Source organism: Lipotes vexillifer, unplaced genomic scaffold (genome assembly GCF_000442215.2).
Source record: "Lipotes vexillifer unplaced genomic scaffold, Lipotes_vexillifer_v1.1 scaffold84, whole genome shotgun sequence".
Taxonomy (NCBI): Eukaryota; Metazoa; Chordata; class Mammalia; order Artiodactyla; family Lipotidae; genus Lipotes; species Lipotes vexillifer.
The window spans coordinates 1,849,296-1,868,580 of NW_006783414.1; the positions used below are offsets into that span (position 1 = coordinate 1,849,296).

The window sequence follows — 19,285 nt, forward strand, 5'->3', positions numbered from 1 at the left end:
CCGCAACGGGAGAGGCCACAACAGTGAGAGGCCCGCATACCGCAAAAAAAAAAAAAAAAAGAAGAAGAAGAAAAAGAAAGGCCCAGTTTTCTAGCCTGGTGGCCATTATTTTGCTATTGCTGGGGGAACAACTTACCACAAACTTAGTGGCTTAAAACAATGGTGGCGCAGTGGTTGGGAGTCCGCCTGCCGATGCGGGGGACGCGGGTTCGTGCCCCGGTCCAGGAGGATCCCACATGCCACGGAGCGGCTGGGTCCGTGGGCCATGGCCGCTGAGCCTGCGCGTCTGGAGCCTGTGCTCCGCAACGGGAGAGGCCGCGGCAGTGAGAGGCCCACATACCGCACAAAAAAAAAATACGTTAGAACAATGCATCTCAAATTTTACCAGGCTTCGGCATCACCTGGAGGACTTGTTAAAATACAGATTGCTGGTCCGCTCCTCAGAGTTTCCAATTCAGTTGTCTGGTGTCAGACCTGAGAGTTTGCATTTCTGACAAGTTCCGGGGAGATGTTGATGCTGATGTCAGGCAACCACTCTTTGAGAACACTGAAGTCAAGAAAATGATTTACAATAAAAAGCAATCATACTCCGGTGAGGTAATTACAGACTAAAAGCTGGTCTCTTCGGTATCTGTTACATAAAAGATTTCTGTTGATTCATGTTTCTATATTTTACTAGTAAAACCGTAACGATGACACTGAGAGACATTATAATGTTATGAGGTCCCTTCTGAGTCACTGTGATAAAATTAAATTATATTAAATGTGGTTTAAATTATATGGTTAAGTGTACTTTTTTGGTAATATAGTTGTCTGAAAATTAGGAATCTGTGTGTGGAGTATATTAAGGGAATATTTTAGTCATTCCATATGCTCACCAACACTTGGTCTGGGTACTCTAGCCATTCTGTTAGATACACAGTGGTATCTTACAGTGTTTTAATTTGCATTTCCCGGGTGACTGATACTGTTAAGTACCTTTTCGTGTGTTTATTTGGAGTTCACCTCTGGTAAAGCGTCTATTCAAATCTTATTTCCAGTTGTTTGGGGCTATTTTTTATTTTTTTTTGAGTTTTGAGAATTCTTTTTGTATTCTGAATACAGTTCTTTATCAGATATATGATTTGTGATACCTTCTCCCAGTCTGAGCTCTTAACAGATTATTTTGAAGAGCAGAAGTTTTACATTTTGATGGCATCCAGTTTATCAATTTGCTGTCGTATGGATTGTGCTTTTGGTTTTGTATCTAAGAAATCTTTGCCTAAGCCAAGTTCCCAAAGATTTTCTTTATAGTTTTTCTAGAAGGTTTATAGTTTTACATTTAAGACTGTGATCCATTCTGACTAAATTTTTGTATGTGGTGTAAGGTAGGGGGTATAGATCAAAGTTTCTTTTCCTTGTTTTTCTCTTTTTGCATATGATAGCCAGTTGTCCCTGCATCATTTGTTGAAAAGACTATCCTTTCTCCAGTGAATTACATTTGCTTCTTTGTCAGATCGTTTGTCCATATGTGTTGTATGTTTGTACTTCTGGACTCTGTTTTATTCTGTTGGTCAGTCTTTATCCCAATACCATGCTACCTGGATTACTAAAGCTTTATAACAGGTCTGCAAATTGGATAGTGTTAGTCCTCCAACTTTGTCATTTTCAAGGTTCTTTTGGCTATTCTAGGTCCTTTGCATTTCCATATAGATTTTAGAATTAGTTTCTCACTTTCTACAGAAGGTCTGCAGAGATTTTGCTATTGTGTACGCTGCAGCCTGGAAACTCCCTCAAGATAGTAAGATGGGCCAGTTACAGGTCTCACCTCCTGTGGCTCCAGTCACTCTCCTCCCTTCTCCCTTGCGTAAGTCTGTTGTCTTGCAAACCACTTTTCATTTTGTTTGTTTTGTTTTGTTTGTTTGTTTGTTTTCGATACGCGGGCCTCTCACTGTTGTGGCCCCTCCCGTTGCGGAGCACAGGCTCTGGACGCGCAGGCCCAGCGGCCGTGGCTCACGGGCCCAGCCGCTCCGCGGCATGTGGGATCCTCCCGGACCGGGGCACGAACCCGCGTCCCCTGCATCGGCAGGCGGACTCTCAACCACTGCGCCGCCAGGGAAGCCCCTCATTTGTTTTTATTTTGAATTTTTTGGGTGTTTCAGGCAAGAGAATAAATTTGGTTCCCATTATTCTGTCTTGGCCAGAAGTGGAAGTACTATGGTAGACTTTTGATAAACAAGAGTAACGTCACTTGTACTTGAGAATTTGTTAACAATATGGGAAAAGGATTAGAGGGGAAAGATATTGGAAAAGGAAATCATTAAGGAAGCAAACCAATAATATGAGAAAGAAACAATAAAGATTGAAATTAAGCCAGCTGTAGTTGGAAAGGAGATAATAGTTGACTTGAGCAGGCAGAATTGATCGAACTAGGGAACTAGTTAAATGTATCATGTGCTAAAGAGAGGAGTCAAGATGACTTCAGGGATTAGGTCTTGTATATGGTTTATTTGTGTTTGGATGCAGAGACTGAGTGCATGTATGTGGGATGTGATTGATCGGACCCTCCCATTTTATAAATACTACTGCAGTGTTCCAGAGCCACTTAGTTACTCATTTAATATTAATAGTTCTTTACTTCTTACTTTGCAGTTCATTGTCATTGTCATCCAGAAACCGATATGTTAATGGGAGATAATTCCCATCACAGAAGTAGTTTACTTCATCCAGCAGAGAGTTCTCTGAGACATTTCTAGTCAGTTTAGGTGTTTATAGATGATTATTTCTTTGATAAAGAGGCTTTTTTTTGAACTCTTGAATTTTATTTATTTTTTTATACAGCAGGTTCTTTTTTTTTTTAAGCAGGTTCTTATTATTTATCCATTTTATACACATCAGTGTATACATGTCAATCCCAATCTCCCAGTTCATCCCACCACCACCACTCCCGTGACTCCCCCCCCTTGGTGTCCTTATGTTTGTTTTCTACATCTGTAGGCTTTTAAAGAAGGCAAGACAGAAACAGTATTTGGATTCACTACTGATTTAAGTCAGGCAAAGTGAAAATAAAACATCTCAGAAATGATGAGATAAGTAATGAGAAAAACAAAAATGACCTTATAAAATCTCTGAGACATCTTTTTAGGATCTTGTACTACGCGGAGGTACAAACATAAGGAAAAATGCTCATTAGATGGGACAGTTACTATAATGCTTGTAGTAAATTATGATAGACTTATTTTCTGGAGCTGTCAGTGATTTAAGATTGATTTGCCATTGTTTTCATGAAATCAAATATATGTTACTTCCCCAAAATAATTAACATAGCAGTTATCCTCCAACAGATAGGAATGTGGAATACAGTTGTTCCCTCCTTTTGTGATTGTGGCCCTTCCACTCTTAAAGAAACATTTCTCGGACAAAATACTTCTCATTTAGACCAACACTTGAGAGTTAGGTAAATGACAGAGATTACAGTCCCTGTCACCATAGGTCTTATGATCTAATAAACTTCTTATATCTCCTTGAACTTAAATTTATAGTTTTTGAGGACTTAATTTCTGTTTAATTAAAGAGTTCCTTAATTAACTTTCTATTTTAAAGTAGGCTGACCCCATTTGTAATTTTTTTCTTGGTTTAAATTTATTTGAAATGAGTACGGTGATATGCTGGTCTAAGGTAGTTGCTATTCATTAACCTTATTTTGAGTAGCCATCTCATTTTATGAACTTACTTGATGTTTTTGTTCTTGATCATCCTAGTTTCTCTCCACTCCCCCATCCCCTGTTTTGTTTTTGTTGTTTGGTTTTGTTTGTTTGTTTGTTTTTGACCAGAGCGACTGCCCTGATACAGTAAGGATGCTTTCTGCATAGATCTTAGGAAGGCATTCGGCAAAGTCTTATGACATGGAGATGGGTTATGCCAAAAGGATGATGATTACTGATGATAACTGCAGTTAGGGGAATGGACTCTGTTATTTAATCGACGCTGATTTGCATCTTCCCTCTGGAGCTTGTTACTTGTATGATGTTGCTTCAAGGTACTTAACCTCTCTGAGCCCATTTTTTTTCTTCCATCAAAGGAATGACAGTGTCTTATCCACAGTTATTGCAAGGATTGAATGAAATGATGCATGTAAATTGCTTAGCATAATGTCTGACACATAGTAAATGCTCAGTAAATGTTAGCTATTATTTAACTTCTTGGGAAAAAAACTAAGGTAAGGTTGTCAAATTTATGGATCACAGAAAATAGGGGAGGCTACCTGATATTTAGATGACATTTTGAAATTCAGAAAGACCTCCGCCTCCTGAATAAAATGGAGTAACAGCTTTCAGAAACATGAAATTTGACAGTCTTAAGTTTTGAATCTTAAATTGAAAAATTCAATGGTACTAATATAGGAAGGGAGAGGTCTGGCTTAATAGCAATTCCTGTTGAGTTTTTTGTTTTGTTTTGTTTTGTTTTTAATTGACAAGGTCAACCCAGGATCACAGTGGTACACATGTAATAATAGTATTATCATAGTCTTAATTGGTTAGCCTGTGGCTGTAATTATCGTTTTTTTATTCCGGAGTCCATCTTTAAAAAGGGACGCTGGTACATGAAGCGTGTTTAAATGAAGGCAGGAACTTGATGATCATTATTTATTCTGATGAAGCAAAGACTCGCAGAGTAGGAGATATTTAATAGCCACCTTCAGTAGTCCTTCATATCTCTGAAGGACTGTGAGCTGGAAAAGTTGACTCTGTGGCCCAGCAGGTGGCTCTTCTGTAGCTCTGGAGTTGAGGACCGGGGTTAAAGTTCTACTGACATTGAGGCATGACTTCAGTGGCATCACTTAACTTCTCTGAGCCTCAATTTCCTCAACCGTATAAAACAGAAAGTAAAATAACTCTACACGGAGGTTATGAGGTGTAAATGAGTGAATGTGTGTGAAAGAGCAATTCAGATTTATTGTTGTCATTGCCTAGAATTATTCTAGGGAGGCCCTGAATCAGCTCTCTCTTTGGACCAGCTCTAATCATTAGAACCGCTCAGCAGAGGGATAAGCTGTCCCATAATACCAAGAGCCAAACAAAGGCCACATAGTTATATCAGGGCTTTTTAGAAATTTTTGTGTAGAGTGGAAATTTGTAAGAGTTCCTTGAGGGAGGGTACAGTGTTTATCTTGTTCACTGCTCTCTCCAGGGCACCCAACACAGTGCCAGGCACATGGTCTGTGTTTCGTAGGTATTTGTTCAATGAGTGAATGGAAGTTCCCCCATTAACACTCATATTGTATTCTTTGTTTAGCATTACTGTCTTCTTGTATTTAATGTTTGTGTTCTTTTCCCAGATGTTTTTGTTTGCCTTTATGTTATTTTAGAATGGATATTTTGACTAAATATCAAAGCATATTTTGACTAAACTGAAGCAGCCACTCATTTAGGCACATTTACTGGCGACTAGGGCACAGAGAGAATACTGATATGATTTTCAGTGTCAGGCATTGTGAGATTTGTCTTTCTCCAAGTATGGCCATTTTAAATTTCTTATTTCTCTGCTTCTGTAAGTATCTTAATTTCTGTAGACCTTTTTAAGAGAGGATGCCTTATACGTAGAATATTTCCATGGGATTGCATTCCCAAGCACCTCATAACAATGATTGTCTCTGGGGAGAGAATTTGGGGATTGGAGACACCACATTATTGTTCTGTTTGAATTTTTCAACCATGTGCTTAATTACTTTCTTAACTATACGCCCTATTACTTTGCAAAAGTGAGGTGACCCGATGACTCCATAATTCAATAGATACTAGACCATTTGAATAAGCTTTTCAGAGAATTTACGCTTATATCTCTTTGCTAAGTTTTTTTTTTTTTTTTTTTTTTTTTTTATTGATTTCCTTGAAATAGCATATATTTAATCCTTTCTCAAAAATTTTTTCTTGGTGAAGTTGCTTTGTTGGTTTAATTTGCCTACCAGGGACTCGGCACTGTAAGGACTCATACAACTCAAACTAGTTAGGCACAGAGTGGTCTAGCAAAGGTGGAACTTAAAGACTTGGATCCAAATCCCAGCTCCCAGTAACATTGTACTACCTGTGTGACCCTAGGCTAGTTCCTTCTCTCTTAGCATCAATCATTTTGTCTGTGGCTAAAACGTGGCTGTGTGGGGATAAGAACAAGTAAACAGAAACGCAGTCCCCTAAATCTGTCCCATCAATTTGCTAACTAAATAATAGTATAGAGCTCTTTGCAATTAACCCGTCACTTGAATGTAAATAGTGCCTCAGCAAAGCACTATTGATTTCCTTAAGTAAATGAAACGGGCAGGCGGACTCTCAACCACCGCGCCACCAGGGAAGCCCTCTTTGCTAAGTTTTTCATTGGGCAGTTTGTCTTTTTCTTGCTTCACTGTGTTTTTTATTTTTTATTTTTTTTTAATAGATACTAGCTTAAGTGAAATAGGTTTGTATTGGGGAATATTGCAAAGTACACTTAGTTAACAGTAAAATAGCCTTCTTTTATTTAGGGTCCACTATGTTTAAGACATCCTGTTGGGTGCTTTACCTACATTATCATTAAATGTTTTCAGTGTTCACATGAGGTTTAAGCCTTACTTCCTTTGGTCTTTGCTGCCATAAATTCACGCCAGAGCTTTGATGTTGAACCAGAAGTCAAAGCCAGGCTTTGATTCTTAAGCCTCCTGGGCCTTCAGCCCTCCCACTGTAACTAAAAGTTGGGCATAGTCAAGGATTTGAAAACCAGAGAGAAATGGCTGTCATTGAAATTAAATATGTTGGCTGGAATGCTGCTGTAAATACTGCTTGCTGCCTTGAATTCACTGTTTCTTTCCAGTCTGCCAGGGATTAGATAGGAACAAATGGACAGGAAGGGTATAGAAAAAGGATTTAAATCATGTAAAAGACAGACTTGACCTTGAAGATTCGAGGGGCTTATAATAGCTAGCCAAAAGAGGTCTGTGGATATGTTTTACAATGATTGATGCCCATAGCCTGAGATTCGTAGTGCTTTTGATGACTGGTAGAGACTAGATTGTATCCAGAGATTGAGTTCTAAGTTTAATTCTTCATAGAATTTACTTCAAGCAATATTTTGAGTTATACCTTTACTATGGTGGTTTATACACATTCTAAGGAAATATCTATCTATATAATGAAAGATGGTCTCCATTGCTTTGGGGTAGAATTATTTAAGTCAGTCAGTCAGTCTCTCCTTCACTTTCTCTCACTCTTAAAAGAAGGTAATGTTTAGGAGAATTTCTTTAGCCAGAGAACCGATTATTCATTACTCCATGACTTTTGCATGAAGTGCGTTTTACTTATTTCTATGTGGTAGCTCAGACACTCTACTGCACATGCCTTCCATGCTTCAGGCCAGACCTGAGGGCAGTTCCTAAGTCTACCATTTATTAACTGTGTGACTTGGGACAAATGATTTAGCCCTAGTGAGCATCGGTTTCCTTATCTTGAAATGTTTACTAATACCGACTTCACGCTGTTGCGACAAAGGATGAGTAGTGTGTTCATAGTGCCTGGCACGTAGTCAGTGTTCAGTGAAGATTTAATCTATGCCTTCTCTGTTCATTCCCAGGGTTTTTGTTTGACCATTTAAACTGTAAATCAGCCTAGGTGGAGAGGACCGAGGGCATTTATTTAGCCTCTGCACAAGCCGGTAAACATCTGAGGCACGCTACCCTTCCAGACACATTCACCCCCTCACTTGTTAAACCTGTTAAACCTTCTGTGGGCAGGCTTAGCTGCTCCTTCTTGCTTCTAAGCATTTTCCCCTCTGCCTGGCCTGTAGTAAGTGCTCAGTAAGCATTTGCTAGGTAAGTGAGTTTCTGGACAGTAGTGTGTGGGTGGGTAGGATAGCGGATTGTTGACAAAGCTTCTCATAGAGCATTGCAGTCTTGTGAGTTTAACTTCATGCTTTGGTCTCTAGTTAGTAGAAACAGCTGAGAGAGTTAAAGAGATGATCTTCACTTGATTCTTTTTGGTTCTAAGGGCAAAGTGCTTTCAGCATTTAGACTAACTACATTTGCAGAGTAGTTATCCATTCTGTAATAATTATAATGGCAGATAACATTTTGTCAGTGCATACTGTGGGCCAGGCCCTGTGCTGATCATTTTAGCTACATTTTCTCACTTAGTCATGTTGTGAGTTAGATACTGTTATTGCACCCATTATACAGAAGAGGAAACTGAGACTTAAGTTACGTGCCAAAGACTACACAGCTAGCAAGTAACATAACCTAGATTTGAATGTAAATGGACTCCAGAGCTGGCTTTTTGAGTTACTGTATTATACAACTTCCCTCTTCTGTATGACTATGATAATAAAATTGTATAGGGGCGTAAAGATGATTATAAAGGTCAGTATTTCACAAAGATTTCCCCCATATTCACTGAGCTTATAAAAGAGCCAGTTGCTTCCTAGTTTGTGTCATAAACTGTTACACTTTTCACTATTATTTCTGGTGGGAGGCAGTTATGTAATGTGGATTCAATTTTAATTTTACCACACTAATATCAGTGTGGAGGAATAATGGTGACTAAAGTACGGGGTAGTGAGAAGTAAGCAAGTTTCTATTAAATATTGCTCAAGCAGTGAATAAGTCATTAAATTTGACTTCTGATGAATATATAATGATTGCTTAATACTAGGCTGCCAGGAAAAACATACACACACCCTCTCATAGAAGAAGGTGTGTGTGTAATATATGTTGCTTGAGATAGTTGGAGCTATATTTTAAAAGTGGAAGGGGTTTTTTTCCACAGAAGGAGGGAGAGGCAATATGCTTTATACTGCCATTTATTTGAGTTCATCCAAAAAGAATAAATTTCTTGCTTACAAAATATAGAAGAATCAAGTTTTAATTTGATTAGGAAATACTTATTCCCTGTTTCAGAAAGTAAAAATCTCCCTATGTGCCACCTATTCTAGGAAATTTAAAACATAAATCAGGCGATTCCTGGCCTCCTCTCCTTCCTTCCTCCTTTCCAAAACGGACACATGTACTTTATGGCACTGAGAATTTATCACATCCTTCTGAGTGTGTGATTCATGTGGAATTGGAGTCACAACCCCTGAAGAAAACTAAATGACTGCTTTGTCTGAAAGGTTTGGTATATTACTAATAAAATGCATGGAGTTGAATTGACTCAACTATATATAATTGGTATTGTTCCTGTTCAGACATGCCTATACATGACTTTGTAGAATAAAAAACACCTGCTTCTGCGGTTTTTGTTTGGTTAGGACAAAATTTCAGGAAACAACTTGACCATGGGCAAAACTGCAGTTGAATCGGGACAGAAAGTTGGAAAGGATAAGTAGGTGAAATTTGTCTTGAGGGTGTGCCGCCTGAACACATACACCTGCACACGTGTCCTTGTTGTAAAGGTAAAGAGGGCTTATAAACCAAGAAGGCGTGAAGCGTCTGGTCCTATTCTGGAGCTTAGGGAGAATTCTGGAAAAGGACCCTGTGGCTGAAATCATAGGCAACAGCAGAGCAAAGGAAAAAGACAGCCAGTAGTGTAGAGAGGGAGCCTAGAGATAAAGCTGGGATGGACATGCTATAGGGGAAGGAGGAGGACGGGTGTCTTCATCTTCCTGTTTGTTTCACTGAAGGCAGTTCTACTGAAGACTTGAAGGATGTTGAGGGAACTTATTTGGCTCTGGGTCCTTTGTGCTCCCGGACCTGCTTCAGCTGTGGTTCCCAAACCTTAGGGCTAGGCCTCAGGGTAGAGAATTTATTTCTCTCCAGTGCATGGCTTAGGCTGCTCCTTAGGGCAGCTGTGGCTTGGGAGGGGCCTTACTTAGAATAGTTGGTCAAGAAGCTGCATCTCTTAGTGGCATCAGTTACCTTCCGTTCTCGCTGAACTGGTTGCTGGTATGGAAGAAAGGCTCGACTGGTCTGTTGACCATGCCCATCTGGACTTGGGGAAGCCAAGATAAACAATCTTCTTTATCCCCATTTTTTAACCAGTAGCCAAGGAAGTGGCATTATGTGGAGCAAATGAGGTGGGAATAGACACTAGACAATCTTGGAACTCACCCTGGATAAACTCTCACGAGTCTGCACTGTGCTACATAAGAATTACCATATTGTGAAAGGCTTACTACCTATTGATACCTTGTTTAGCCACAGGGGACCTGAAATTTGTCTCACCCGAGTCTGCCTACATCTGTGAAAATAGCTAGTGTCCTCCCTCTCCTTCTCAGACCTCCCTCTTCTCCCTCATTTTGCCCCAGTTTTTCACTTTTGAGACACAGCCTGCATTGATTGCTAGTTTCCATATAATTGTTTTGCTTTCGTAAGTGTTCCTGCCTCAGCCATTATCTTCCTTTCATTGAAGTCTCATGAATTTTAAGTTGAATTTGATTGCAACACTAAATCACCCATTTCTGCTTAATGTTCTTTATGTAACATGTACCTTTAATGCCTTATTCAGCACTTCAAAATGAAAGAATAGTAATAGTTCTAATATTGCTGTTAGTGCATTCTGACATTGAATAACAGGTGACATGTCTAACGATTAGCGTGGCTGCCTAGATTGCATAATTACAGGTTTGTTTGACTTTAGGAGAATCATATGCAGGCCAACTGCATCCATTCAGATACTTCTTAGTATGTTAGATAAATATCAGAGCACTTCAGTTTAAAATGAGGTCCTCCTTCAGCGATTATCACTCTTTAGTTTTCTAGGGCTTGCCAATGGACAGGAAGAAACAAAATGAAACAGAAACCATCTTTAAAGAATGGGTTTAATTCTATGGCCCTTCCTGGTCTAAATAACACTTCGTAAGTTCTTCAGGTCCTGTTAGCGCATAGTGTTTGGGATACCGCTGAGCAGGGTCACTGGTACAGACAAGGCACGTTTGCCACGCTACTGGCGTCCTTACAGAAGCAGTTATAATTGTTTAATACAAATCAAAGATTATCTGTGCCCTCTGGACTTAATTTACTGGGCCAGGGGTTAGGGGGACATATTTCAGCGAGTTATTGAACTGACTTCTTGGAGCAGTTTCTTAATCGGTGTGCCAGATGTGTCACGCCGGTCCCACCGAGTCTCCGAGCTCTCTCCAGGAGACCTCCCCACATATTTATTGGCTTGTAAATGAATATTCAAGTGTATCACTTAAGTGCATTTGATTAACACAAGCAAGGGTTGATTATAATAAATTAATGCTCATTGAATGGCACATTGAAGAAAGGAGAATATTCCTAGACTCCCAGACCCCGCTTGGCCAGGGGAGGACAATCAAAGACATGGATAATAGAAATGGTTTTGACACTGGGCCCCACTCAGAAGTGCCTCTGCATGTGAAGCCTTCCAGGGCTCTTCCCTTCCCCTGAAACAGTTCTCTGCTGCTGCCCTTGCACGGCTGCTACTTCCATCTCTGTTGTTGCTGGTGCTCTTGGCCTGGTACAGGTTGACTTACCAGCTGCTAGAGCTGACTTAGTTATTCTCTTAGCATTCAGTGGGTGACTTGGTTACTTTTATAGCCCTTCTAGTTAGGCTTGCTGATGGGAAAGATCACTCTCTTCACCAGTGTTAAAACTTAGCAGTCTTCTAAAAGGGGAGGATCATTTTCTTTTTGTTATCGGTTTCCTCTACTAAGGAATTTGGGGAAGCTTTTCCCAAATGTGATCGGACTGGGCCCTATCACATCTGAGTGGCGTTGGCCAGTGTCTACTTGGAACAGACCACCAGGAGCTGAGATGAAGCTCAGGGCCATGACTTGCCCCCCAGTCACCCCACCCCAAGGGTTTGTTCCCTGGATATCCATGGAGGAGTTGGAGGTGCTTGTCCTTCTCACATTTTAAGCACCTTTTAGCACAGGAGGCTAGTGTACATACTTTGCAGCTAGGTCTGAGTTGGAGGCCTAGCTCAGCCACTCACTACCGTTGTGTCCTTGAGCAGTTTATTTCAGCTGCTTGGTGCTTCGGTTTTCTCATATATAAAGTGGAGCTAAAACTACCTTTCTCTTAATGCTGCTGTGAGGTTTAATGTAAACACAGTATGCTAAGTAGTCTTGGCTCATAATAAAGTGCTTACCAATTGTTAGGTACAGCTATTATTATTATGTATATATATTTTATCATTGCAGTTACTTTTTGGCTTGCAGAGGTGTGCTGCAGTAATATTTGCCTCTCTGAGATTGTCATTCTGTGAATTTTAACATCATTTTTGTAATCCCCCCCCCACACTCAGCTCTGGTGCCAACCTTTTTCCTGTGGAAAAATCACACTGAAAATAGAATAGGCAAATAAGTTTATATTACATGTCTTCTTTGCATTTTAATTCAATTGAATATCAGAGGCAGGACAATTTTTAGTTTGGTGAAAGTTTAATTTTCAAATTTATTATATGATGGACATGTAAGAATATTGAAGGAAGAGTTCCTATAGTTCTTTGTTGGATCCATCATTCTTGCCCTCAAATGGATTAAAGTCTGTTTGGAAAAATGAGACACATTCATATAAGAAAACAAGATTGCTTATGGTTCAAAGTGCCAAAGTATCAAGTATAGTTGTTAAGATAAATTAAGTGAGATCCTTCTAGGCTGGCAGAGTTTAAAAGCAGGTAGGGCCTGAGCTCAGCCCTTGAAGGATGTGTAGGATTTGGTTGGTGTGGATTTTTAGGAAGGGCTTTCCCTGTGAGAGTGGGAGAATTTGGGTAGTGGGATTATATACTGTGGAATAAAGGAGCAGGGAACCTCTAGCTGGTCAGTCTCTCTGCACCTCCCCAATGCCCCAGCCACTTTTTAGTCAACAGCCAGCTCCCTGTTTATGTGTTTATCCCTCTTTTCCTCCTGAGTTCTTCAGGGCTTTATTTAGCCTTTTTCATGCAACACTATGCTCTTTCCCCACTTTAGTTCTTTAGTGGAACAGGACACATTCCCTGTGCCTTCCTTTGCCTGGTATTTCTTTTTTTTTTTTTTTTTTTTTGCGGTACGCGGGCCTCTCACTGTTGTGGCCTCTCCTGTTGCAGAGCACAGGCTCCGGACGCGCAGGCTCAGTGGCCATGGCGCAGGCTCAGCGGCCATGGCTCACGGGCCCAGCCGCTACGCGGCATGCGGGATCCTCCTGGACCGGGGCACGAACCTGTGTTCCCTGCATCGGCAGGCGGACTCTCAACCACTGCGCCACCAGGGAAGCCCTGCCTGGTATTTCTGAAACATGAACACAAATAACATACTTAGAAAGAGGCTTTATTGTAATAATAAGGGAGACAGGGATTAATAACTGCTTGATATGGATGTTCTTATGACCTCTCTTCCAGATGCCATTGTGGGAGTCTCTTGTCTTCCGTCTCTAGTCTCTCCAAGCCCTTTTCCCCAGCAGATGAAAACATTGACTTGAGCCTGAAGTTATCTGACTGAGCATCACTTCCAGGTGTGGTGTGGTGTGGTTCTCGGTTCTTCTCAGGAGTAGCTTCCTGCTCTCTTCTGGTGTTTTCCCTTTGTCGCCTCAGGCTGCACTATTCATCACTTAGGTTCTTTAGCTTGTCCCAACATTCTTGGGCCCTGGAGCCTTAGCTGAGGCTGCATGTCCACAGTTGGCCTCCTCAGGTACTTCCCTTAGGCTTCATGCCATCAAATACTGGCAGCCATTGCTCACGTTCTCCTTTGCAGGGAAGGTCTCCTTGGCCTTGTATTTAAAATTGTTATCTGGTTCAAGTCTTGCTATTGTCTATGGACCTTGATAATGAGAATCATCATCCTGCTTACTCAGAAAACTTTAATGTCGAAGGCATATTTCTAAGTGCTTTAAAAAATTAACTCATTTAATTCCAGAGGGAGGTTGCCAACATTATGTCAATTCCTACTGATTTAAGCCCCGACACATTTTTATTTCTCATACTTCAAAGACTTTTGCCGCTGATACATCCTTTAGTGAGTTTCTATTTAGGTTGAAGTTGCCACTAATTATTGCACTTTTGATAAAGTAGTTTATGCTGTTAGTCTTTGCTCAGGTTACCAGCTTGACCCACTTTTTCAATGGTCCCAGTATCAGAATCTATTACACATAAAATATACTGATTCCACTAAGAAAAGAAAAAAAACACACACACACACATCATCCTTTCCTTTAACTAGATAAGGTTTGTGTGAAACCAGGGGCCTATTTTTCTTTCTTTCTTGTTTTTTTTAAATTTTCTTTTTTTCATTATTTTAAATGGGAAAAAATTAAATTACAGGCCAACCCCAAACCCCTAACCAATTTACTTAAATGTAACTATATACAGTAAAATGCCTGTATAAGTCACAACCCATCATTATTAGGATATAAATTGTTTAAAATTCTCTTCCTGATCATCAAGCAATTAATAGGATTTTTAACAAATGGTTGTTGTATATATGGCAATAGATACACGTTGGTACCAGCAACAGCTAAGCAACATGTCTCTTTCATTGATGTTTGGACATTTTCAAACGGTCTAACAATTTTATATGGAATATGACTTGAGACCTTTCTCATATACCGCTTTGTTAAAAATATATTTAATTTGGGCTTCCTTGGTGGCGCAGTGGTTGAGAGTCCGCCTGCTGATGCAGGGGACACGGGTTTGTGCCCCGGTCCGGGAAGATCCCACGTGCTGCGGAGCAGCTGGGCCCGTGAGCCATGGCCGTTGAGCCTGTGCGTCTGGAGCCTGTACTCCGCAACGGGAGAGGCCACAACAGTAAGAGGCCCGCGTACCGCAAAAAAAAAAAAAATGTGTTTAATTTGGGGAATGTAAATACAGATTTTTCTTATATTAATATTGCCCCTTCCCACTCCTCAAAAAAAAAAAAAAAAAAGCTTGTATTGAGGTATATGTATATTCTGTGAAGTCTGGGTGTTACCAGCCAAGAGATATTCTACCAGAAGCGTGTTAACCCAGAAGATATTTTATGGAGTGTGCTTATAATTGACTATTGTAAAACTAAAGCATAATTTAGAAGTCCAGGAAAATCATTTTTTAAGAGCCAGACATAAGTGGGGTTTATATTATTTCATGACTTAGAGATGAACTGTTGTATTGTTCTTCAGAGTAGACAAGAAATACTGCCATTTGAGCTAAGTTATTTGAATGAAGAGTCTTTGAGTGTGTGCATCCCCAATATGATTTAAGGACTCCAGTTTTATTTTCATTTCTTTCAGCTTTTTTAATGTTAACGTTTTTATTATCCTGTGCTCTCTATCTTTTCCTGATCTATTATTAAATTGTGTGTCTAGAGCTTAAAAAAAAAGTTTAAAAACACTTTGAAGAATATTATCTTGCTTTTCCAATCTACTAGTCGCTTTCTATAGTCTCCTGTTTCCTGAGGATCTTTTAATTTTTAAATATAGTAAGTATAGTTGTTTCATGCTCTGACTGATATCTGAAACATTTGGGAATCTGTTTCTGCTGATTTTTACTCTTTTTGGCTTGTTTTCTTGTGTTTTTCCTTGTAAGGTTTTTTGTTTTGTTTTTATTTTTTTTCCCCTGTAATCTACTCATTATCCTTAACAATTATTTGTAGGGTTATTTGAGGCCTCAGATACAAGTGTCTTTTCCAGAGGGGAGTACGTGTGGGTACTTTCATTGTGAGACTACCTCCTACCAACATCAGAGCTCAGGTTCCCAGCACCACTCAGGTGAGGGGAGCCCAGGCTGCAAACCCAGGCTGTGGCTTGTTGATACAGTTTTTCAGAAACATGTTTGTTTTCTCTCTCTCTCTTCCCTCTGTTCTGCTCAGTGGCCAAGGCCAACCTCCCTGCAGCCTGGAGGAGCAGAGTGGGATTACTTACGGTTCATCTTTATTCTGATGAGTGGGGACCCGGCTTACTGGGGGAGGGTGTGCAACTTTGATGTCCTGCGTTCAGCTTCTCTTTTTTGGTTTTCCCTAATTTTGGCCTGGTTGTTTCTTACTATCTTGTGACCCTTTTGTTTTTAAGGAGATTACTCTTTTTCCTATTTTATCCAATCATTTTACTTATTTATTTATTTTTATAAATTTATTTATTCATTTATTTCTGGCTGTGTTGGGTCTTCGTTGCTGCGTGTGGGCTTTCTCTAGTTGTGGTGAGCGGGGGGGCTACTCCTCACTGCCGTGCACCGGCTTCTCATTGTTGTGGCTTCTCTTGTTGCAGAGCACAGGCTCTAGGTGCACGGGCTTCAGTAGTTGTGGCACATGGGCTCAGTAGTTGTGGCTCACAGGCTCTAGAGCGCAGGCTCAGTAGTTGTGGTGCACGGGCTTAGTTGCTCTGCGGCATGTGGGATCTTCCCCGACTAGGTCCCGAACCCGTGTCCCCTGCATTGGCAGGCGGATTCTTAACCACTGAGCCACCAGGGAAGCCCTCCAGTCATTTTAGTTGTCTTCAGTAGGAGGATTGGTCCACATAACCCAACCTACCATTACTAGAAGTGGAAATCTTCCTTATTTGATCTTTAACAATACTACAAGGTTCATGTGCAGATATATAAGTGGACTGCTTCAATGGATGAGGGAACTGAGGCTGAGAAAAGTGTAGTGGTTGATTTAAGATTGTCCAGGTAGGTGGCACAGCCTGGAACTCCTGAGTCTGAGTCTACATTTCCACCTTTGAGACTTTTTCTACTGGGTGTCTTCGAATTTTGAATGAAGCAGGCATATATTGAAGGCATTTTTAAAAATGTGCAATACCTTTACAAAATCATTTAGACAGACCATTGACTGATAAATTATGTTGGTACAGCTTTTTCCAAATATGGCATTTTAAATGGAAAATGATCATTGCTTTTCTTTCTTTTTCAGCTGAAGTGAGTAGTGAATACAGTATGGATAAGGCAATGGTTGAATTTGCAATGATGGATCGGGAACTAAACCATTATTTAAAGGCTGTTCAATCTACAATAAACCATGTAAGTTTATACCACTCACCTGGTTATATTTGGTTACAGCTCACTGACTTAGAAACACAAATCAAAATTCTTTTCTAACCTTTAATAATTTCTTATCCTTACTGTAGTAGCTATTAATCTCTTCTTAATCAGGAAGTTCATAGAATAGGAATCTTAAATATTTTCCCAGATAAGCCACCTAGGTTTAATTAGGATATTACATCTGTTTTAGATTTCCTTGCATTTTTTGGTCTCGAATTTTTTAGTCTAAGCCTCCTTTGAATGTGAGGAGTTTTTTATAAAATGCTACAAATTGTGTAGGACTTGTTTTTATTGTTATATTTGCTTAAGCATACAATTTAGACCAGGTTTAGTTACTCATTCTCCAGCTTTAACTAATATGCAGCTATTGCAAAATTCATAGAATCAGATAATAGGGAGAGGTTTTAGAGCAAGGTTACAAATAAAGAAGCGTGGCCTTTTGGTTTTTCCAGAAGCCAAACTTGTCTTTGTTGGCTCCAGCATGTCACAGGAACAACACATAAGGCAGTTAAGGTGGGAACATAGCAACATCCTTTTCAGCAGTACTGTGTTGAGCAAGAAATGAGCAGTATGATTGCAGTAATGTTTCTGAGAAGTGCTTTGTCCTCTGAGCAGTGGAAACTCCCCTTTGAACTGATTTCATATACCTGTGTAATAGGATGTCTTGTACTTCTGGTTTCTTTATTTGCTTTTTCTTACTGATATCTATGGGAAATTCCAAAAATAAAATGCTTTACAAGATTGGCTACTATTCAGTGGGAGATAAATTTTTGAATATGGTTTAATACTTAAGCTATAGTTAAATGAGTATATATGTTCATGGTTATATGCAGTTTTTCTGTTCTTTCTTTAAATTTTTTTTTCTGTTTTTTTTTAATGGTTAATATTTATTAAGTGTAGCAGTTGTGACTAACTTAATAATGTCTGCTTATATCCAAGTAATACACTCATTCAACTTGTACATTTCTGGTGTTTCTAACCATTGTGACTGTCTTGGGACTGTGAATATTCCTTCCATAGGAAAATATGAAAATGATGTCATGTTAGATTCTTTAAACTAGATAGCAAAGCACTTAGACCAGAGGTTTTCAACTCCAGCTGACCCTTAGAAACAGCCAGTCCCTACCCTACACTAAAGAGATTCTGATTTCATTGATCTGGAGAAGGATTGGGGCACCAGTATTTTTAAAAAACCCATTCTGTTATGTATCCAAGGTTGAAAACCACTGCCTTAAAAGAACAAGGCTGACTTTATAGAATAAAGTGTGTTTGTTACCAAAGATCAGAGTTAGGCTTATTGTATAGATCAATCCTGCCTTGACCCTTACATTCTATGGAGGTTATTTGATAGGCTTTTCTATCTTTAACCTTGATGTTTTGCAAATATAACAGCACAATGTACATTATAGGCAAGAAAACAGATTTTGGAAGTTGAAGAACTTAATGTGGATTTTTTTTTTTCTATTAAACCCTAGGATTCACAGATACGTAAGGTATTTTTACGTGAAGAATTGGACTTTTCCCCCTTCAAAAAACTGAGTCACTGATAAAAAAAGAAAAAGCAACCCTCACCCTCACGCACATTCAGTAGTTAATAGCATTTCTTTCATCCTGAGGCCTCATCCCATTACACCCACCCTACTAATCAGGAAAGAATATAGTTGGAGTTTTATCCAGCTTTTCAGCACTAACCTTATGCTAGACTATGGAATAACTTGGATTTAGTGATTCTAATGCTTGTCGGGAAGGTCCCTGGTCTTGAATAAGAGAACACGTTTATTGCGTTTTTTTCTCATGCAAAGTTGTACTCTCTATATAAGCTTGATATGAGACCAAGAATAGTAAATCATAGTTTAATAAGATTTCTAAGACCTAAAACCATATAGGGACATAGTGGGGATATGACCATTATTTTAAGGGGAATATTTTACCCTCTTTATATACTGTGTACTCTTTACATAGTATGGACATTTATGGACATTGCTATCTTATTGCCTGTTTTGATGAGGAATAAAGAATGAACAGCAGATTCAGAGAGTCCAGAATGGTATAGCTGTTCTGTGCTATAGAAATAGCAGTGGTCTAGGGATCAGAAATTCTTCCAACCCTGGTGCTTCCATTTTCTAAGTTATGATCCTGCGTCAAGAAACTTAACCTCTTGGAATCTCGTGTTCTTCATCTATAAGATTCTTGGCCTGCCTATTTCACAAGATTATTATGTGAATCAGATTAGATATTGTGTATCAAACATTTTGACATTCATAAAATATGATGGAGATAAAAATACTATGTTATTACAAACCCAGATTTCCAAACATACTCCTGAGGAAGGTGGAACTGGATCTTTCTTAACGAGTACTTTGCTCACTTTATTTCAGGACTTTGAAATAAAACTTTTATTG

The 19,285-nt window shown here is 39.5% G+C and overlaps 1 protein-coding gene across 1 annotated transcript in view; it reads left to right on the top strand.

The window, feature by feature from the left end:
* NSMCE2 (NSE2 SUMO ligase component of SMC5/6 complex) overlaps window positions 1-19,285 on the top strand; it is a 217,905-nt gene that overhangs the window by 22,836 nt on the left and 175,784 nt on the right. The window contains exon 2 of the mRNA XM_007456062.1: window positions 16,756-16,866. Within this exon, the coding sequence (XP_007456124.1) occupies window positions 16,756-16,866 (111 nt within the window). The remainder of the gene's footprint in view (window positions 1-16,755; window positions 16,867-19,285) is intronic.